Raw genomic sequence first — 23,558 nt, 5'->3', positions numbered from 1 at the left:
TTGGGATTATGAGAATAATACATTGTTTATATACAGTGTAAAGGAAATGCAAAGAAGTTCATGATCCATGCATGGATTTATCATTTGATCCTTTACTGAATATATTCAGTTCATTTTCCAAATCTGATTCTTTAAAAGTCATTTAAAAGTAAGCACTGTAATTCCCCTTGCATGCAGATGATTTTGATGTATGATCTCAAATAATGCTACTTATATCTCTATCAACGGTGAAAAAAATTAATTGTGTGTAAACAGGAATAGTCATGAATTAAAAAGACCACATCTAACGCTGCAGATTTTCTCCGCCACATTGATTTTCATGAATGAGATTTGATGTGTGTACGATGATTGTAAGAACAGGGAGGGACTTCAATCTGATTTGATTAGAAATCGTGTAAATCCCTCTCTGTCCCTGTATTTGCCTCTGCTCTGCTGCTGCCCTACAAACCCACTTCTTAATCCCAAAGCCTTTTTATATCACAGAATCATGGACAGCCTGCCTTCTCCAGCAGCATAAATCCGGCTTTTCCTCCCACCTTACTTCACGACCCCCACAAACAAATCTGATTGCGACCACTGGGTTGATTGAAGTGATGAACTTGTGCTCTCAAACAGAAATTCAGTCTTGTACTTTTTAAAGGAATGAACAACTGAACTGTTGCACATGTTTGTGACATGACCCAACAGAAAAAAAGTAGTGAGAGATGTGTGGATTTTTGGGGATGAAAAGAGTCAGATTGTTTAAGTGAATCACTCATACCAGTTCTCAGATAGTTACTTCTTTGCTGAATTCAGTATTACGCATATTTTTACTATTAAAAACTGATAACTGTCTCTTTTGTCTCGAAGTGATTCAGGCTAACTCACTTATTTATGAAGCAAACATAGCAATGTCTATTAATATGAGCATATCATTTATGCCAAAATTAGGTACGGATTACGAACGGTTCTGTACGGTTTTATGGCCGTTTCCACTGTCAAAGGAGAAAGGGTACCGAAAGGTGAAGCTACACGCTGAGTGTAGAAGGGTTCCAGCGGCCGGTTGATCAATGTCGCCTAAAACGCAAGAAGCTACGAAGCGACTACTATAAAATAAAAGCTAAAATAAAAGAACAGCAGAAGTGGTGTGAACCGTAATAGACATCTAAGAATAGTCAACACAGTTGTCACATGGAAAGATTAGACAGACTTTAAATTTGAAGTTATTAATTTCTGTAGATTTGATGCCTAATTTTCTAGTTTTTGGTCTATTCTTAGACTTCTATTCTATTTTCACTGACAGCCCGCTAGCCTTTATTTTTCCAAGATGACTATGTTTAAACGTCTATTAGACATTTATTAGACAACTTTTAAAAATGCTTGCTGGGTATGGTTACATGTTTTCATGTCAGTTACTATATTAAATCTAACAAAAAAAGTAATATGCATTCATAAAAATCGTAATTACCTTGCAATTACAAAAAAACTAGTTAGCCTAATGCTAATACACGAGTGCTTCTTTTAGAAAGTTAAAGCCTTTTTTAAAACTTCTGATCAACCCAATTGAGTCATTAAAAATCATCAATAGGCTTCTCTAAAATAGATTTATGCATCACTAGAACTTGAGTAGAGTAAAAATGCTATTAAAAGTGTCTGCTTGCTCACGACCAGGCACAGCGTTTTTTCGTCATTACGTAAAAGCATCATTTTAACACGTACTGTTCGAAAGAGCCGATTCTCGGCAAAAGATTCGGATTCCCTATGGCCATGACGAACTGCTTGAGTTCAAAACTTTTTTCCTGTGCTCGTCTTGCGCCCCCTCCCTCACTGCAAACCTGGACACTAAAAGTCGTGCCTGTGCACTCTCTACACATGTCACACGACTCCATTTCCCCCTGTATCAAATAAGAGATACTTTCTGTATTTATTTCGGCCAGAATAACACGACTTTCCAAGTTTCAAGGAATTTCGTTTAATCAAAGTATGCGCGCTCCCGCCAAAGCGCAGCATCAGCACCACTATCTCGCGCGCGCCCGCCTCTAGCGAGCAAGTCTATCGCCATCCCGGCCGAGAGAGTTAAAGTTGGCCGAAAGGACGGCTAAACGATGCTGTACAGTCGGGTGACGAAGAAAGGATAACATTTGATTTACTCGTCGAATAGCGACTCCGTTTTCGGAGAAGATGGATATCAGAATTCTTGCCCCAAGCCTTTTATTTTTTCTCGCCTTTCAGCCTTGCTCGTCACGTAAGTAAAACTGCAGATAGAGAATGAAATATTATTTGCCATTAACGTTAGCGTTATCCTCTATCAGAACAAGTGCATCGGTAAAACTAATGCATGATGATATTGATTTCAAAACTGCGCTGTTTAAAAGCTGGCGTTGTTTTATATCAGCGGTAAAATCTAACATTTTATTTGCTAATCTGTATGCGAAGCATTGAGTCTGGAAGGTTTGTGCTGAATGTGAAGCGCTGGTGTAATTGTGTGTTGTGAGTCCGGGCTCGCGACTCTGCTGTGTCTCCGGGCTCTTTCTGCATTGCGGTGCTTCCGCGCGCTCCTCTCACTTGGGCAAGTTTCTGCATGGAAAGGTGCGTCTTGCGCAGGGGACACGCGGGAAGGACACGCTCTCCTGCTGATAAACGGAAGCTGTTGAAAGCACGCAGATTAGATTTTGGCTGTGTCATTGGTCTCTCACTGATAAAAAGTTGAGATTGTCTGCGTTTTTCAAATGGCGTGATGAAAAATGTCTATTCTGCGAAGTTGCTATAGTGGGAGCAGCCCAATGCGGAGACAGAGGGCGGGCGCATTAACTCACCGAACTCCCAAATTCACATGACGTAGAGCACTGCATGCGAATCCTCACGTAAGGTTACCTTCAAGACAGCATTTCAACCCTCAAGCCGTCAAAATGATACCAAATGAAGCCTATTGATACATTGTTTTATTATATAATCGTCTATGAGGAAAACTGTTCATTTTGGTAAAAAGAGCCGTGCATGTGATATTTTATAATAAATCTATGTAAAGATATTCACATGCATGATATAACATATTTGATAACATTCTAAAATAATGTTCGTTTGTTAAAATGCAAGTACTATGTGCAAACAGTAATCCATTTATTTTATAGCATTTTAATAAAAAATATTTTATTATTATTTATTTTAATTTTTTTTACATATTTTTGTGCATTTTGTTCACCCCTCCCAAATCTCTCTTTTGAATTCATATTTAAAATATGAAGGAAGCTATACAATATTAAATTTGTGCTATAGATAAGTCAGTACTAAAGCCAAATCTGGAACTTATATAGCAAAATAACTTACGATAACGGTCCAAAAACTAGTACACCTAAATGTATGTTATAGAAAAATATTGAATGCAAATTTAAAAGAGGAAAAAAATAAATCAATTTAATAAATAAATAAATAAACTTTTGTTAAAATGTTGTAGGTAGTAATTTATTTTTGCAATATTTTGCTTGAATTTAATTGTATTATTTTTTAATTTCTAAATATGTTTGGGGACTAAAATATATTTTAATAAATATATCTGTTTGATAAATATGTTTTGTTTAAATGCACCAAAATACATTGCCCATATTCACTGAGAAATGGATCCAATTATAAATTTTTAAAATGGGGTGTACTTATCTATGCTGAGCACTATATATAAATATTTTGCTAATACCATAAAAATTAAAGAGTGAGTTAATTTTCATTGTTAGTTCTTGTTAATGCAGTCAACTAATATAAAATATTGTAAATAATTATTTAAATGTTTTGTTTGGCAGTTTGTGCAAAAAAAAATATAACAAATGTTTTAGTACATTAAATTATAATATAGACATAAAAATGGGTAAATATATATCCAGTGATAATGATAAAAAAAGTAATACTTATAAATACATAATATTCCAAACACATTTAATTGTTAGGAAAAGCATATCATCATCTCACATAAACTTTTTACTACTTTTTATGTACATGTGCTTGAATTAGCAGTTTTTTAATGTGTGTAAAGTGTTAAAATGAATCAAAGTATGTAGACAGACGAATCATTTTTCTAATATAATGTTTCAGACCGGGCTCAGTGGTTAGCACTGTTGCTTCACAGCACTGGTCGGTGGTCGTTGACAAGAAGGCCCTGGCTGGGTCAGTTTGCATGTCTGTGTGGAGTTTGCATGTTCTCCATGTTCCGGTTTCCCCCACAAGTCCAAAGACAAGAGCTATAGATGAATTGGGTAGGCTAAATTGTTCGTACTGTATGTATGTATTTGAATGAGTGTGTATGGATGTTTCCTAGTATTGGGTTGCAGCTGGAAGGGCATCCGCTTTGTAAAACATGCTGGATAAGTTGGCGGTTCATTCTGCTGTGGCAACCCCTGATGCATATAAGTACTAAGCCGAAGGAAAATGAATGAATGAATGTTTAAGATAATTTTGCAAAAGTTCTAGGTAATTCCAATGCGAGTCATTCAATGAAAAAGTGAATTCTCTTTCAAAATGATTTATTTTTCTTAAGTCTGCAAGAGTTCAACCAAATTATATATAAGCAACCAACATCTCATGGCAATTTGTACCTATTTGATTAAGTGGTTAATTCGTATGAATTCGTACAATCTCATTTAGTATATGATTTGCTTATTCCTAAATGATGGTTAGTTTAAGGCGTGTATTTTGATGCCATGCCTCCTTTTTAAAATTGTACATTTTCATACAACTAAACTCATACCAATTCGCCAATAGTGTTAATAATCAATAGTCATTCAGAGTGTATTTGCTGGATATCCTTATTTCTATCTAAATGAGAGTGCAGCTCTATTACATGTTCAGGCCCATAGCCAGCCTGGTGAATAGGGTGGTTCTTTTTTTTTTAAGTGGAAAATTTTTTGCAGGTATTCGCCTCATTTTCTATTTAAATTCTGCATTTAGCGACATTTTAAGCACTATTTTTTAGCTGGATTAGCTTGTCAGGTGGTCATCATAACCACACTTTTTGAAGTACTAAAAATATTTCTGAAGATTTAGAAAAAATGAAAAATTAACATTTTACAAATAACAAACTGAGCTTCACATTCAACTTTTCTCAATCAGAATTTGTTCATTTGAATAGTAAACAATTAAAACTTAATAATAACGTAGAGCTTGACAATTTTTCTAGTCTCTCTTGTAAAAAATATATATATATGAAAATTCATGGATAACAACAATAGCTTATCTTTAATATGATCCGCTTTTGGTGCTTCACACTTTTTTATTGGTATGTTTGTTCTTTCAAGAATAAGGTCCATGATTTAGAATAAAAATTAATTGTAAAATGTTTTCTCTATTTAATAACAATAGGCTACAGTAGTTCAGTGATGAAGGATGACTTCACATACGTCAGATTCCGCTAAGTCTACAGCCTTTTGTGGGTTATTATTTACAATTTATAATAGCCAAGCAGTCAAAATACGGCAAATGAGCTCATGTATGGGACAAATTATGGATTCTTGTCATTGGGGGATGGGTCTTTCGAACCACCCAAACCCCCCTGACTACAGGCCTGATGCTAATATCAATTAGCAGTTGTTTTCACTAAAGTGATAATTAATTTAAACCAGAAATACCACATTGTATCTTAAAACAATGAGGTTTTATGAAATCCCAAAAGTGGGATTTTGCTAGGCTCCCTTTTCACTACAAATTCTTTGACAACAATGAGAGCTCATGTATGATGTATTGTGTGACGAAGATAATCCATCCAGCAGGGCAATGAGACAGCATGAACATAGCACTCTCGCTGTGGATACATTTGGCATAAATCTTTAGGACGAAGTGGAAACCATCCAATCTGAAAACGGCTGCTCTGTCAATACAGGAATACAGTTTAAAGATGCAGTTTTTATTGGGATTTAATATGCTCTGTCTGTCTGAAAACTTTAACAGAGGGTTTCAATAAAGAACATGTGTTAATGAATAGATCCTGCCGGAGAGGGAGTAAATGATTCAGGGAAGGTTCAGTTTGGGTGTATTTTTAGACTGTGACAAGTGAGTGTGCGATAAGTAGACTGACGTGCTGCTGCTACATCTTGAATTGACTCAGTATTTTGAAGCCCTTTTTGAGCTTATCTTTTGTTTCATTCAAAGACAGCAGCCTGCCGTGCTGCCAGTCCTGTTCTGAATAATTTATACCAACGTGACCCCATATCATTTGGCCATGCTAAAAATGCTAACCACAGCCTTTCTACGAACAGGACGGTTAAAATTCCTACCAGCCCATAGAGATTGATCTGAAGCAGCAGATTTAGTCTAGACCTGCATGTGTACTGCGGCCTCCTCCCAGTGATGAAGGATGCCCACGTGATGTGCACTCAATTCTCCAAGCAGAAGTGCTGCGTCAGCCTGCAGAGAGTGGGGAACTGCCTGTAATTCAACACACCACATGTGTGTCTTTGTGTGTGTGAGAGAGAAAGAGAGCATTCAAGATGCTCCTTCCCATGTGTCTCCTTCTCCATTATCTGCGAATGGAGAGCAGCCAAGGGCATTTGAGGGGGAAAAGGAGAAAGACAAAGCGAGAGAAAAAAATCACAAGGGAGTGAAATTGAAGAGTTTAAAGTTTCAAGGTGTTATGCAAATATTAACAATGCCATTTTGTGAGCACAGGCTGAGTGATAGGGAAGCTTTTTTAGGTTTTTTTCAATTGTCAAAGGAAAGTAAAAATTGAATTTTACACCATTTGCTTCGTTCTAAAATCTGCATTGATTATTTTAATGGTGAAATTTGAAATGAGCACTGTTCCAAAAGCGAACATTTTATTTTATATATAATATTTTGTATATATAAGAACTGACCTCACCTTCAAATCTGCCTTAATTCTTTGTGGCATATATTCAACAATGTGTTGGAAACAGTTCTTTGATATTTTGCTAATCTGGATTGAGATCTGGTGACTGTGGAAGACATTTAAGTATATTGAACTAACTACCATAAGCCCAAGATTTGAGCTTTTTGACATGGCACATTATCCATCAACACGCTAAAAATAAATATATACAGCAAATATATATATATATATATATATATATATATATATATATATATATATATATATATATATATATATATATATATATATATATATATATATATACATATACACAGCTGAAGTCAGAATTATTAGCCCCTGAATTTTTACCCCCTGTTTATTTTTTCCACAATTTCTGTTTAACGGAGAGAAAATTTCAACACATTTCTAAACATAATAGTTTTAATAACTCATTTCTAATAACTGATTTATTTTATCTTTGCCATGATGACAGTAAATAATATTTGACTAGATATTTTTCAAGACCCTTCTATACAGCTTAAAGTGACATTTAAAGGCTTAACTAGGGTAATTAGGTTAACTAGGCAGGTTAGGTTAAATAGGCAAGTTGTATAATGATGGTTTGTTCTGTAGACTGTAAAAAATATATAGCTTAAAGGGGCTAATAATTTTGACCTTAAAATGGTTTTTAAAAAATTAAAAACTGCTTTTATTCTAGCTGAAATAAAACAAACAAGACAAATAAAACAAATATAAAATTTATATTTATTTTCTTATATATATATATATATATAAGAAAATTCAAAGGGGGGCTAATAATATATATATATATATATATATATATATATATATATATATATATATATATATATATATATATATATATATATATATATATATATATATATATATATATAAATATATATATATATATATATATATATATATACACTCCTGCACGGATGTTTCTAGAAAGCTTAGTAAGGGCTTGATTAACTAGCCCAGGTGTGTCTGATTGGGGTTGGAACTTGGGGTTGGAACTTAAATTTGCAGGACACTGGCCCTCCAGAGCCAAGTTTGGGCACCATGTAAAGTTAATTAGCCATTTTTGTGATTTTATGTTAAAAGTAATAATAATTTAAAAACATAATCATCTGACAGGTGTTTACTCTCATTGCTGGCAGACTGGTGTCACTGAAACCTCTGTGATTGTAAACAACAGAAAGAAAATAATAAACATTCTATTTAAATGACTAAATTTAAAACAGAGGAGAAGCTGATCCGTTTGACTGTACCAGGAAATACTTCACCCTCACGGTGCTAAAACATTTGCCGTCAGTATGCAGAGGAATGATCTGCTTTTAATGCGGCAGGTGTGGAAGACATCTGTGCTATCTTTGAGTGCTCTGAGGCTGGAGAGAGACCGGCAGCATCACCCACAGCTCGCCACAAAGAATTATGCTAGGAACGGTAAAGCACGGACAAATAAGTCTTTAAAAATAGTAACACCTCCAGTAACACCTAAAAATATTCGCTAGTTGCTTTTTTGAAAATTTGGTGCTAAAACATTGATAAGTTGGCAACACTGGACTGGCAGTGTCTTTGATTGAAGATCATGTGCAGTACGGAAAGAGCATTCTATTATTCATGGTGGCCCCCGGTTTTGAATAGAAGTAATAATGTTAAAATCTAAACAGTTAAAGAGAGATTTTATAACATACGATAGAAAATGTATCAAAGAGCTATATGATTAATATAAGCTTCATGGCATTGTTCCCCGGGGCCCTAAGCAGCTGGTTACCTCACTTATTGGTTAAAACCACCCCTACTCAAAGCAAATATTATGGCATCATTAAATCATTATACCACCGGCAGTCTGAAACACTGATACAAAACTAGGTGAACCAAAGCTTTTGTCACTGTTTGTTTACACAAAATCTTTCTTTACCATTAGCAGATTGTGTTGATTGTCAGTGTCTGTTCCTAAATGCAAAGACTTGCGGGGTTGTGGTTGGCTGACTGATGAGATATTTGATTAATGAGGAATTTAACAGGTCTAACAAATTGCACTGTTAGCTTAGCAACATGCTATCATCAGACTCTGCTGAAATTACATATGAAGCTGAAATTACATATGAAGCAAATCTCGTACTGTTCACATCATAGGTCTCAAACTTGATTCCTGGAGGGCCGCAGCTCTGCAGTTTTGCTAACCCAGCACAGCTGATCCAACTAATTAATGTGTTCAAGACTACTAGACACTACTAGATCAGCTGTGTTTGATTAGGGTTGGAACAAAACTGTGCAGAGCTGCTGCCCTCCAGCAATTGAGTTCGAGACCCAGGGTTTACATGGTATATGAAGTTGCTGCTGTGCAGAGCATTTAAAATTCACCACTTATTAGATTCCATTGCACTTTAGATTCTGCCTCAATTGGTAACAGTAGGCTATGGGAAGCAATGCATCTAACTAGAAGGTTTTGGAACAGAGCTGTTGTGTTTACATGGACATCTTGTACAGGTGTGTCTGTGTGCAAGTCTCTGCATACATCTTCATGAGCCTGTCATTGTTTATTCCCAGTTATGCCAGCAGCACTTCTGCACTGTGCGCTTTAATAACTATAATGCTTCTCCTGCAGGGCAGGCACTCCTCTCTGCTCTGCACAGCTGCTGGGAAAGACAAAAGCACAGGGTGGAGATCATTGATCTCAGAGCTACCGAAGAAGAGAAGACGATCTCTGCAGTTTATATATTACAAAGATAAATGGCACTGGGTCACATTCAGCTGATTCATTTATCAGTCTAATGTGAATCAGAATATTGCTCAGGTGCTGTTGTTTATTGGAGAGTATGGAAGTGGGACTAATCTTAGACAAACGTCTATGAATAGATAAAAAGAGAGAAAAGAACAAAGCTAATAGTGCTAGTGTTAGGTCAGGTGCTGACAAAGATATCCTTATTTAGTCATTTCTTGAAAATGCCTAGGTTGAATTGGCTTGTCATTCCTAAATCTAAAAGTCTGCTGCTTTGTGCCTCTCTTGGATGGCCCTGCAATGCACTGTTGACTTACAGAACACAAGTGGGCACATTAATGAGTACTGAATTCGGTTGTTTTGTATGCAAGAATCAGTGCCTTAAAATACATGCACTGGCTCTTGGCAGCCAGTGTGAACTGATGTACAGAGGGGTGACGTGCAATATATTCAGCTTGTCAAAGAACACTTTCCCTGTCACATTCTGGATGAATTGCAGAAATTTGATAGTACCGGCTTCAATAATTCAGCTTGGACAGAGCCAGAACTTGAACAAGGAGTTGATCTTCTAAACATATAACACAGGTCTACAAGACAAGGTGGTTCTAGCACTGTGGTCAATGTTCATCTGATACTCAATCAGAACTTCAGGGCTGTCCTAGAAAGAGTTATGGTTAATTCTTCTTTAACAGAGTTGGAGATTCTGTGGTGTAGTCTTGAGTTGGATGAAACCAGTTCAGTCTCGGTAAGGTTGCGTTAAAGCTGATGGCCCTTCATCCAGCTAGAAATATCTGTCAGATACGTTAAGATGAAAACAGATTTCTTTGAATCATCAGGCTTGATTGTGAACTGACTAGCATCAACATTGCAGTGAAATGAAAAGCCTTCTTTCTCCAAAACAAATCCAAGTTGACACCATGAAAGTCGATAAGAGAAGATTTATAAGACTTGAGCCCTGGGGATCCACAGTAGCTATATGCTAACTATCTTTAGTTTATTTAAAAAAAATAAAATGTCTGAAAAGTGAAAAAGTGTGTGGACTTTAAAAGATATTTTACATCGCACTGTGGAATGTGTTGAGCAGTCTCTCATATTATAAACATACAGACTAGTTAGTATTTTATACATTTTTAAAATGGCATTTATTTAAAATGTAGTATAGCAGAAGGTTGGGATGAATAAATATCAAACAAACAAGTTATTTTTTAGCACATTTTGATCATACCTTTATTTCATCATGATCATAAGTCTAAATACTACAGAGGTCATACGGTTTTAAATCTGTGGTCAAATTGAAACAGATTCACCCTGACAAAACCCAGACATCTTCCAGACACACACACCTCTCCTTTGAGTCAAGGTCAGTATCAGTCAGCATTTCTTTCACTGAGTCATGTCTCCATAAGCAGATGTGTGGTTCCTCCTCTGAGATTAGCTGGATGAAGGAATATTCACAGGATGTTTCCACCACTAGCCATTTCTTTCATAATAAGGTTTATAGCTTGATGAATCCAGCTAGTCAAAGAATGAAAGATGACGGAGCTGAGATCTGTGAATCAGATGGGAATTGAAAATCACTTGAGAATAAAGTATGACTCATACCTTTTTCTGTTACCTTCCCCTCTTTCTCTCCCTCTCTCTCCTCCATCAAACTGTTTGTTTCCCCCCTCTGTTCCCTCACTGACAGTTGCAGTGGTCAGAATACTAATAACCTCTGCTGATTTCAGCCGTCTGACCCCTGCAGTCTCTTTGTGGTAGTTACCCCTTTGAAAAATGGCACATAATTAAACAAAATCATAATATAATGGACTTTGTTTTGCTTTTGAAGCGGATATAAAAAATTAAAAGAAATGTTCAGTTGTTTGTGGATTTATTAGGTATGGCCTAGAATAAAATGCTAATAATAGTTCTGAAAGGTCTGAAAACATTTATTACAAATTTCAAATAGGATGTTGTCATTTAGTTTAAATTGTGTGTTATTATTGAAAATCAGGGTTATTCAACCAAATATTGATAAAATGCCCCTGTCAAGTGAATTCTGTGATTATAAGTGAAAATTATGAGATACCATACAATATTTTCCCCTTTCTTAAACCTGTTTCGGAATCATAGAACAATACTTCCACATGAACACATCCTTTTGATCAGTGGTTCTTGAAGTGGGGGTCGGGACCCCCTGGGATGTCACAGGACAATGACAGGTGGTCACTAAGTGATTTCCAAAATCAAATAAATGTTAATAAACAATTAGAATTACCATATTTTAAACATAATCCACAGAAGATACAAAAATAAAAGTTTTAATATTAAAAACAACAACATGCAAATCAGCCTTTAAATGATTAAGATTGGTGTGCTTACGTTAGATTAACAACACAGCAATAGTGTCAGAGGCAGCAGATTGATTTTATAGCACCAGGTTAACCTTTCTGACACCTTTATGGCAATCAAATACATTAAAAAGAAATACAGGCTACAACTGAACAATGAGAATAATCTCTGATTGGTGGTCTCCAAAATTAAACCAAGAAAAGACTTGTGCTGAAAATGTTGTGCCCACCAGTCTCATTAGCTGAGGTAAATATTAAATTAAATAATTAATAAATGAATATAAAAACTTGACTGTTGCACTTTTTGTGTTGTCAATGTGCTCGTGTTTATAGGCCTATTGTTGTGTGTACAATGTTTGTATATTTATAACCACCTCTGAGGGTTCGCAGGCTGAAAAGTTTGGAGACCCCTGCTTTTGATAAAGGGAATCTGTAAACTTTTTTCAAAATACATAACAGTGTTCAGAGTCTATTACCAGAACTTTCACTCTCTCTGTTCCAACCCTATTTAGTGCCTCAAAATCTTCAAAAAAAAAAAAAAAAAAATCCTGAAGGAACAGTTTATCATTATTATTTTTTTTTATCAAACTCATTATTTCTAAAATAAACCAACAACAAATAAATGTGTGTTAAATTACCTTGTGCTTTTCTGTAGATCAGCGATGATACATTGATGTTGAATAATATAAGCAGTGGTATTAACATCTGTGACTTAATATGTGACCCTGGACACAAAAGCAGTCTTATGTTACACTTGTACATTTTTGTTAATAGCAAAAAAAAAAAAAAAAAACATTGTATAGGTTAAAATTGTACATTATTCTTATATGAAAGAATCATTAGAATATTAATTAAAGATCATGTTCAATTAAATATTTTAGTAGTAATATGCATTACTAAGACCTTAATTTGGATAACATTAAAGACATTTTTGAACCCTAGATTTCAGATATTCTCTTCAGAGAAATAGTTGTATTCTGGCCAAACATTTAGTCATATCCTAACAAATAATACATCAATGGAAACTTATTTGTGTGTATGTATAAATCTTGTTACTGGTTTTGTGGTCAGTGGTCACAACTGTAAAAGTAAGAATGTTAAGTATATTGTGGAGGATTTAAAGGGCAGCTAGGTTACCCCTTTTACAAGATGTAAGATAAGCCTTTGGTGCCCCAGAATGTGTTTGTAAAGCTTCAGCTCTAAATACCCATCATATGATTTGTTATAGCCTCCAAAATCTTCCCATTTTGGTGTCTGACTACAACTGATTTTGTAGCCTTTGGCTTTAAATCTAAATAAACAGCTTCTCTCCGCCCACTGTTCACACGTGTGTGTCTGCTTCTCATGCGTCAGATTACATCAGATAAACAGCCGTCAGTGAAAGAGACAGATACGAATGAAGCTGAAATACAGTTCATTAAAAATAACACAGTAAGCTTGCTTGATATATTTGTGGTGGAGCTTATTCAAGCCTTTCTGAAATGATGAGTCACACACTCACACACACACACACACACACACACACACACACACACACACACACACATGTGCACGTTTACTGACACCATGCAGCTATGGTGATTATAGCTGTTAAGAATTAGATAGTGATTTTACTTCCTTTATTACAAACATGCTCTGTTTTAAAAACGTTCTAAACTTATAAAACAAATAAAAAACACAGAGAGTTGCAACAAATATTTTAATCTCAGTTTATTTGCAAAAAATGTTCTGTGCACAGGTGTATACATGTTATTATTGAAACATGACGCCTGCCATGAATTCAGTGAGCAGGGAAAACCACTCTTATGTCATGCTGCTGTGGGCCTCAAAATCAAAGGGATTTGGGTCCTATTTTACCTCAGGGGGAAAAAAAAGAGATTTTTGTGTTAACATCATTCTAATATGACTGTGGACACACTATACCTACACACAGTTCCGTCCAAACCGATAGGTTTCCTTTAAGGTATGTTGTTTGTGGTACAGGTACTATTTGTCTGTTTGTTCTCTGTGGTCTTTTAGATAGCTTGTCACCAGTCTCAATATTTTAGATGGAGAGGTGAGGTGGACGGGCTGTGAGATGTGATGCCATTTGGGCAGATGGCTTTATTAGAGCCTGGTTGAGAGCGTGAGATTGAGGCGGGTTTATCTGACTGCTGTTTAGATTAGGCTGAAATGTTGCCAGGTTTAATTGAAGCAGGGATTTGTGTAACAGAGGACTGATGAAATGCCATGGCAAGGCTTCGCTAAATGGGCTTTATTTATATTCTGGCCTATTGATGCACTAATATTATTATTACTCACATTACATACAATACTAACATTATTGTATGAAGAACAACAAACTTAAGTATAGTTCACACTTAATCAGTTTGCAATACATGTAAGTACTCTGAGTGGTGTGGATCATGCAAATAAACGTGTCATTTTTGTTATTTTGATTTTAATCAAAAAACATTAATGCATATGTCCTTTTAAATAATGATTTTTTGCTTTTTCTAAATGTCGTTGTCATTAAATGTATTCCTTTTTCCTTTCTTTTCAGGGCCGTGTTTAGATCCTCTGATCTCTCCTCTCTATGCCTCATCTTTCCACGCTTCCTCCAGATATAACTTTTTTTACTCTGCACACTTTGCCAAACTCTACGGTAAGTGAATAGGCCACAGTAGTCACTAAAACTTCTTAAGTGCTCTATCGGTTCCCTTTTGTGCTTCTATTATGCCCTACTGGATATTACCTGCACACAGTGTGTAGTATAGCCCACGGTTTTGTAGTATATTATTAAAGTTCACTTGTGATTAAACTCTGCAACTTGACTTTTTAGACAATACACTGCCATTGACATACCATTATGCACAGTGATACACGTGTCTTCCTTCTCAAATGTTTGCAGTCACTTTTGGCATAAATGACTTTATTTATGGCAATACTTGCAAAAAAAAAAAAAAAAAAAGAAGATATTTTGACATCATTATGTATGATTCTGCCCACCAAAAACTGGAAACAATTCTCAACTAAAATAAAATAAAATATAAAAATAAATATTTAAAATAATAAAATAAAATTATATAAAACAATAAAATAAAATAATAAAATGAAATGAAATAAAATAAAATGAAAGTAAAACAAAAAAATAAAACAATAAAATAAAATAAAAATTGTAAAAAATAACAAAATAATAAAATAAAACAATAAAAACAATTAAATAAAATAATAAAATGGCAAAGCAGTGGTGCAGTAGGTAGTGCTGTTGCCTCACAGCAAGAAGGTCGCTTGTTCGAGCCTCGGCTGTTGGTGTTTCTGTGTGAAGTTTGTGTGAATGAGTGTGTTTGGATGTTTCCCAGTGATGGGTTGCAGCTGAAAGGGCATCTGCTGCGTAAAACATATGCTGGATAAGTTGGCGGTTCATTCCACTGTGGCGACCCTGGATTAATAAAGGGACTAAGCTGAAAAGAAAATGAATAAATAATACAATAAAAGAAAACAATAAAAGAAAAGAAAAATAAAATAATAAAATAAACTATAAAACAAAATAATATCATAAATAATAAAATTAAATAATAAAATAAAACAAAACAATAAAATAAAATAGTAAAATATTTTTCTATATCTTATTCTGATTTTCTGATGACGCAGGGAGCAGTGGCTGGTCTCCGTCTACTCGGGACAGGCAGCCATGGATGCAGATTGACTTGGGGAGGAAGTATCGTATTATGGCCATTGCTACTCAGGGTACCTTCAACTCTTATGACTGGGTCACCAAATACATGGTGCTGTACGGTGACCGCTTTGACTCATGGACTCCATACGTCATGAAAGGAGGCAACATGGTAAAAATGATTTATGCTTTATAAGTCCTAATGTTTGCTACAGTTTAAGAATGTATCTTACTTTTTTATTTGACCTTGAACACGACTTTTTTGTAGGATTAGTTGTAGTTCTTGATTTGTTAAATGGTGTATAACATTCATAGGGACTTTAATATCATTTTTTGTCTCCCCCAGACGTTGCCTGGCAACTGGAATTACTACCAGGTGAAGAGGAACGTTTTTCATTATGCGTTCACTGCCAAACATCTGCGCATCTATCCCATGGGCTGGAATACTGAGAACGGGGGCAAGATCGGCCTTCGTGTTGAGTTCTACGGCTGTCCTTACGGTAAACGGCGCATATCCAAACTCTTTAATCTACAGCCAAGAATTTTTCAACATCAAGATAATTCTCCTAAGTGTCTTGTAATATTAACCGCTCCTTTGAGAAAATCATTTTTGAATCATTATTTTGATCTTGTTTTCCAGTAAATGTGTTTCAAAAATCTGCCTGTATTTAAGATAAAAATGGCATGTATTCAGTGGAAAAAGTTAGATATGGTCTATGCTTACAATGTTGGAATATTCAATCAATTCCATGCATGTTTAATAAAAAAGGTCAGGAGAGAATTTTCTTCAAAGTTTAACATATAAGCAATTTATTGGATACAAATGAATAATTAGATTCGCAGAATTCTGTTATCTTCAATGCAGTGCAAGAGTTTCATTCAGGGGTGAGCAACAGTTTTCATTTCAACTTCAACTTATATAGGCAGCTGTTATTTACAGGTGGAGTTTAGTGATATCCGTCATTTGTCAATCATTCCAGTCCTCCATTGGCCGCACCCATACATACGTCCTCTTTTTCTACTAAGTCTCTGGACTTCAAAAAGCACAAGACTTCTCAACGGCAAATTCTGTGTCCACAGGAAGTTTTGCTGCAGAGCTAATTTTAGACAATCAGGCCTTTTCATTTCTAGCAGCTTTATCTAGTATACAAAACATATCACACTTAAGAAGACGTTTGGTTAATATATCACCTTAAGCAGTACAAATATAATTGTTTAATGATAAGAAAAAGAAACAAAAATAATAAACAAATATATATTCATTTTTCACACCAACAACATGGAACTTTTCCCCTCTAAATGCAGCTGAAATTATGTTTAATTTGTTTTTACAACTCTTTTTAAATATATCATATGTCTTCTGAAGTACTCTGTAGTATTTTTCGGTTTCAGTTAAGCAAGTTTGCTGTAAATCAAACTCAAATATGTGGATTCGTTTACTATTCAGTTTTATATTCATTTATCCAAGCTTGGAGAAATAATGCAATGACTTTATTTGTCACTTGACCGTCGCAGTTCCTAGCACTCAACTATTATAACTTTTAGCCCATGGCTGATGATTCAATGCCGTTTTTGATGGTTTTCTCCATACTCTTGTTTTCTTGCCCTAACAGACTCATATGTGATGAACTTTGAGGGGGATGATATGGTTGCATACTCGTTCCCGCGGGGCAGAATGAGGACACTCCAGGACCACTATGCTCTGAACTTTAAGACACTGGAGAAGGACGGTATTTTACTGCACAGTGAAGGTTTGCAGGGAGACTCCATCACTCTAGAGCTGAAGACTGGACGTCTCTACTTACATATCAGCCTGGGTAATGACCACAAGCCTACAGCCATGTCAATCTGTCTACGTACATCTGTTCATCCATCTATCCATCCATAATTTGTTCAGTCAATCAGTCCATCTATGTATTTATCCATTCATCTACTCATCCATTATTTGCTATTGTTTCATTCATTCATTCATTCATCCATTTCATGACATCATCATTGATTGACATTTTTTTTATCCATCTCATTATGTCATTTTTGAGTTATTTGTTTATTCCATCCACCCTTCCCCCTTATGCTGTCATCATTTATTGACGTATTTATTTATTTCATCCATCCATTCATTCATCCATTTCATGACATCATCATTCACTGAGTTATGTTCATTTCATCCATCCATCCATCTGTCATATTTATTGCTCATTTATTTGTTACACTTGTTTATACTTTGCTTCTTTTTATCAACAATTTGAACTAACAATCTTCACTTTTCGGAATTTGATTGTAATGCAGTAATGTGCACCTTTAATAAAGCTGCCTTGAAACAATAGTTATTGTGAAAAATGCTATAAAACTAAACTTAAATTGAATAGAATTTGAATAGTTAGTTCATTAAATCAATTTACTGTAATCATGTATTTATCACCTATTAAAGGGAGCAGTACAGTCCACAACACCAATGGAATGACCACAATGATGCTAGGAAACCTGCTGGACACCCAGCATTGGCACTATGTCACTATCAAACGGTTTGGAAGAGAGCTGAACTTCACCCTGGACAGCCAGACTGAGACCACTATCCTCAATGGAGAGTTCCAGCACCTTGACTTGGACAAAAAGGTGACTTGTTGGATCAAACACAAGAACTTTCAATGCACATTGTCACCCCCATTACTTACATATGGCTTACGTTTCTCAAATGAATTGAGCAATTGTGAATTAATTAGGCAATCTGTGCTTTAGGTCGTTTACATCTTATATTAAATTGTTTTTCATTAATAAAATCACAATGGTGCAAAACACCAGAGTAAAAGGGGGCTAAAGCTTGTTGAGATTTTCCACATTTAACTTCAAGACAAATGTAGTCAAAAATCCATGCATAAAACACATTGATAGCCTCATAGGCAATACATTAACATAGAACACTATTGCACTTCAGATTATCCAAAGGATCTTGCTGGATCTTTCTCAATCCATTTCCCCCTCTAGCTCTTTAGCTTCACTTCTTGCTACTTGCCTATCATAATACTTACTCCCAGGGCCATTTATATTGAAGTTAATATTTAGCGGCACCATGTTGGTGTTTCGTAACATCTAATTTTTAAATGTTGAGCCCAAAGCACAACCCCCAACGTGAAGGACCAGGGCATGCACACACACACTACGGTCAATTTAGCTTACCCAATTCACCTATAGCACATGTCTTTGGACTTGTGGGGGAAACCCAAGGAAACCCAAACCAACATGGAGAGAACATGCAAACTCCTCACAGAAATGCCAACTGGCCCAGCTGTGGCTCAAATCAGTGACCTTCGTGCTGTGAGGCAACAATGCTAACCACTGCCCTACCGGTTTTTCATAATAAAAAAGCTAAATATTTAAACAGCCACAACTCTCTTCTTCTACCATTGGTCAGGCACACAAATAATAATGGCAGAAACTTAAGTCATTACTTAAATGTTCCCCAAATTATTTTTCTTTAGATTTATGTTGGTGGTGTGATTGAGAAAGACATGCCACACCTGCCCGGTAAGGTCAACTTCCGTGGCTGCATGGAGAACGTCTTCATCAATGGAATCAACATCATCTACATGACACAGAACCAGGAGCCTGAAATTCGACTAGCTCCTAAAAAGGTATGTAGAGCTAGGCCATACTCAGACTAGGTACAGTTGCCTCGAACCGGGCCAAAGCGTGCTTGTCCCCCCTCCCTTCTCCCCCAACGGCCCGCACTCACACCATATCGGGCCTCGGCACGCTTACGTCATCACTGCTGTGCTGTTTAGTGAGAAGCACTGTCACTCAGCAGCACAGTGGAGATTTCTCTAGTTATATCGTTTCAGTCGTTTGATATGCAGTGACATGCAGTCAAATATTTCGCCGAACAGTCCTTAGGGATGCGGTGATACGCAGTCAGATATTTCGCCGAACAGATCCGCCACTTTTGGCGCTCATAAACAATCATAAAGCCCTCGTGCTGCAGGAATGAGGAGGTCTGCTGAAGCTGTCGTGCTGTGAGGAGTTCTCGTCTTTAATAAACTACGGCAGTTTGCGTTCACTGAACAGTAAGAATGATTAATAAATCCATATGAAACAGCTCCTTAAAAGTCACATCTCGCTTTCAGTTTCGGGCTTTGCCGCATTTTGCACTCACACACAAGCGTACCGTGCCAAAGCCCAAGTGAACCGCGCTCAGCCCGCTTGAGCCCGATTCAGCGCACTCACACTTCTCAAACGATCCGGGAAACGGGCCTGGGCATGGTACGGATGGCATAGTGTGAGTAGGCCCTTAGTTAATTTAGAAAAAAAAAAAACTTGAATTAATACGTCACATACAATAACATGTGATGTCTCATTGGGATGTCCATTCTATTGTAAAATATCTGACAACTTTGTTTTCTGATCTGCCTGTCTTCAGAAAAAGATGCACTACATGTGCCGTGATCTCCTCTGGAAACCCATGACCTTTGCAGGACCCAATAACTATCTACAGCTTCCTGGGTTTTTCCGGAAGAACCGTCTGGCGGTAAAGTTCAAGTTTCGCTCTTGGGACTACACAGGGTTACTGATGTTCACCAGGTTTGCAGATGAACTGGGCTCTCTGGAGTTGGGCCTCAGTGAAGGGCAGGTCAACGTCACTCTTATGCAGCCTGGAAACAAAAGATTACGCTTCGCTGCAGGTATGACTGAGAATTGTTCACATGATCAATTATGACATTTTGAGCTCTATTTCTGAAAGACCAAGTTTTTAGACTGACCAAAACTTGTATATGACACATTATATTCAGTAAATATTATTTTGTCCTATCTCAGGGTACCGTCTCAATGATGGCTTCTGGCACACAGTGGACCTGACTGCCAAAGACAACTTACTGACTATCACTATAGACGAAGATGAGAGCTCACCGCTAAAGATCACTAACCCCTTCATGGTCCGTACAGGAGATCGCTACTTCTTTGGGGGTAAGTAGCAAATCAAAGAAAAGAAGGAAGATCAGTATTTTATGATTAGGTGCCACAAAAATCCCCAATACCTTTTTATTTATGGTTAGGGCTAAAAAGAAGTCCAAAATAACAAAACAGCAGTACACTTTTAAAAAATATAGCAACCTCAGCTACACTAATGAGAGCAGTGACTATGTAAACGTGTGCTGAGTTTATTGGTTTTTCAATCCATAGGTGAAGCTGATATAAAATTATTCTGTGATCAATGTGAGTTGTCAATGGAACATAAACAGTGGATTCCATTCAGAAGGGCTCATCCCTATGCCCTAATCCCTTCTATGTGTTTACCCTCCAAAGTGACAGCTTCAAAGGGATTAGGGCATTCAAATGGAACATGCTGTTCAGCATTGAACAACTTCCCTGGCCAAAGGATCATGAGGGCCTGAAGTGTCCATCAGTTCCCAGCTAGCAAAATTCATGTGGCCCAAATCCGGCCTACACCAGACACTTACATCTGGACCACTTGCTGAATGGGATGATGGCTCTAGGGCCGTCTGTTCCTGTTTGTCAGATCTTGGCCACAAATAAGCCAAAACAATATCACATATTAGCCAGATTTCAACCAAATAAACCAGAACTGACCCTATTCTGGACCACAGTTTGCTTTTATTCTGGCCCAGATCTGGCCTATTACTTCTAATAATGGATTAAACATTGTTAAACATCAGTGAATTATATTATTTCATCACAGGTTTTGCCTCACTTTATTTTGTTTGCTGTAATAAACAAACTTTTGAAACAAAGTTCTTAAAAGTTATAGCAGCCCAAATGAAAATTTATATTGAGAGATTCAGGGCTATGAGCCAAACTAAAGCAAACACTTTTCTCCATGATGGTGACTTTAGTCTATGTGGTCCACATATGTTTTAGGATAACTGGGCCACATTTTCTATATCTTATCTGGTCCACTATAGGCTCACAGCCACAACAGCCAGAGCTTTATGTGCCAAATATTTGCCAAAAGTGGCCCACATGTTTTAAAATAACTGGGCCGCATTTGCCATATTTTCTCTGGGCCACATTAGGGTCATTCAAAGTGGCCAGTTTTGAGATCTTATTTTGATTTCATTTCAATATGACGGCCATAATTTGTTTCAATAGCTTTTTTAGAGGGCAATATGTGAAGTTTCCCAAACTGTCAAGGAGGAGCATGATATGATTGATCGTGGCTGGTCCCCCATCCATTATCATTAGCTAACCAATCGAATCATTCCAAACTCAACATAAATATCCTGCCTAACTTTACTCCCTTATCCTCGTTTTGGAAGAACCCCCCATCCACCCCTTCTCCCACATCTTCTTTTCTGATTAATACAGGATCGGGTGACAAGGGAACTCAATGGCTAGCACTGCTGCTTCACAGCTAGAAGGTCGCTGGTTCGAGTTGGGCCAGTCGTCAATTTTGTGCAAAGTTTACATGTTCTCACAGTGTTCACGTGGGTTTCCCCTGGGTACTCCGGTTTTCTTCCACACTCCAAAGATATGAGACATAACTGAATTAAGTAATAGTAACAGTCACAAGCACTTTAGTACTGAGCTTTACAATGTGAGTATGCACTGGTGGGTTGGCAGTTTATTCCTCTAGAGCCTTCATTGTTAATTAAGAAATAGGCTAAACAAATTGGGGGAGCTCTCGAAAACTACCTGATCTTGCACCCCTTTACATTGACCAGGCGGGAGCCTTGGGCTCATCTATCTTCAAGCTCAGGGATCTCTTCTGGGACAGCATGCCAAACCTGCTAACATCATCAAGAATGATATAAGTGTGAACTTTTAAAATACTGTTTAGACTCTACCAAAAGTTACAAATGGCCAACAGCCAAAATTTCCAACATGGGAAAATTGGATAGTGTTCAACTTGGCATGGTGCTCAAAATCTAATTAGAGTAATTTAGTGAATTTTGGCCAATATTTTGGTGAAGAGTGAAGTCAAAGGTGGAGCCTCATTACCCTTAACTACCATTACGCAATAGCCAGGGACCAATTTTAGTTTGAAGGCTTTTATCAATGAGAGCAGACTTAGATCAAAATAGATCGATTTCAGAATCTGTTGCAAAATCCTAAAACTGTATTTTTTTTGACAGGTTTATTTAAAATGATATCACACCAGTTTGTTCTTTGATTTCAGTTGAAATATACTGGGTGCCACAATTCTCTAAAACTGCACCAAAAACAGGCTGCAAATGACAGTTTTACAAAAGTGTGTATGTTTCTATTCACAAATAGTCACATCTATAATGTCATAATCTATAAAAAAGAGAACGCTCTCATTGCCTTGCAATTGCATAGCTGAAATACAGATTGAAAATAGATCATTTCATGTCTGTTGTGCTGCAGGTTGTCCTAAAACCAATAACACGGCTCGCTGTGTGACCAAGCTGTCTCGCTTCCACGGCTGCATGCAGCAGATCTTCATAGACGATGAGCCGGTGGATATAGATGTCATGCTGCAGAGGAAATGGGGCAGATATGCAGAAATCCTGCTGGGCACCTGCGGGATCACTGATAGGTAAGTGTGTGTTTGGGTGTGTGGGTTTTGCCACCACTGAATACACACACACACACACATATATATATATAAACATACAAACAACAGTATTGACAAGACAGCCAGACATGCTAAACATAATATCCTGAGACATGCTTTATTAAAGTGTCGGCCATCTCTTGTTCTTTTTTTTTTTTTTAGGTGCAGTCCAAACCCATGTGAACATGAAGGCAGGTGTATTCAGTCCTGGAATGACTTCTTGTGTGTGTGCAACAACACAGGCTACAAGGGGGAAGTCTGTCATAACTGTGAGTGTCCTGAGAAGACTCCTCTGTGTTGACTTTTTGTTGACGAAATATAAGAATTACTCTTTTTTTTTTTTTTAAGTCTGACTCTCTCTGCTTCATCTCAGCCGTTTACAGGGAGTCATGTGAGGCCTACAGACTCAATGGAAAATATTGGTCAGGCAACTACACCATAGACCCAGATCTGAGCGGACCACTGAAGCCTTTCACCGTCTACTGCAATATGTGTATGTATGA

The 23,558-nt window shown here is 36.7% G+C and overlaps 1 protein-coding gene across 2 annotated transcripts in view; it reads left to right on the top strand.

Moving 5' to 3' along the window:
- The first annotated feature begins 1,989 nt into the window (after positions 1–1,989).
- The window catches only part of cntnap1 (contactin associated protein 1), a 46,367-nt gene continuing 24,798 nt past the window's right edge, over positions 1,990–23,558 (top strand). For both annotated transcript variants that reach the window (XR_012401115.1, XM_689488.9), the window contains exons 1-12: positions 1,990–2,224; positions 14,415–14,516; positions 15,506–15,699; positions 15,874–16,027; positions 17,141–17,344; positions 17,959–18,143; positions 19,007–19,159; positions 19,942–20,203; positions 20,337–20,486; positions 22,866–23,037; positions 23,218–23,324; positions 23,429–23,548. Coding sequence is in view for 1 of the 2 variants with exons in the window: in XM_689488.9 (XP_694580.5) it covers positions 2,161–2,224; positions 14,415–14,516; positions 15,506–15,699; positions 15,874–16,027; positions 17,141–17,344; positions 17,959–18,143; positions 19,007–19,159; positions 19,942–20,203; positions 20,337–20,486; positions 22,866–23,037; positions 23,218–23,324; positions 23,429–23,548 (1,867 nt within the window). In the remaining variant the exon portion in view is untranslated. The remainder of the gene's footprint in view (positions 2,225–14,414; positions 14,517–15,505; positions 15,700–15,873; positions 16,028–17,140; positions 17,345–17,958; positions 18,144–19,006; positions 19,160–19,941; positions 20,204–20,336; positions 20,487–22,865; positions 23,038–23,217; positions 23,325–23,428; positions 23,549–23,558) is intronic.

This window comes from Danio rerio, chromosome 3 (genome assembly GCF_049306965.1).
Source record: "Danio rerio strain Tuebingen ecotype United States chromosome 3, GRCz12tu, whole genome shotgun sequence".
Classification (NCBI taxonomy): domain Eukaryota; kingdom Metazoa; phylum Chordata; class Actinopteri; order Cypriniformes; family Danionidae; genus Danio; species Danio rerio.
This window is presented reverse-complemented; position numbering and strand designations above follow the sequence as displayed.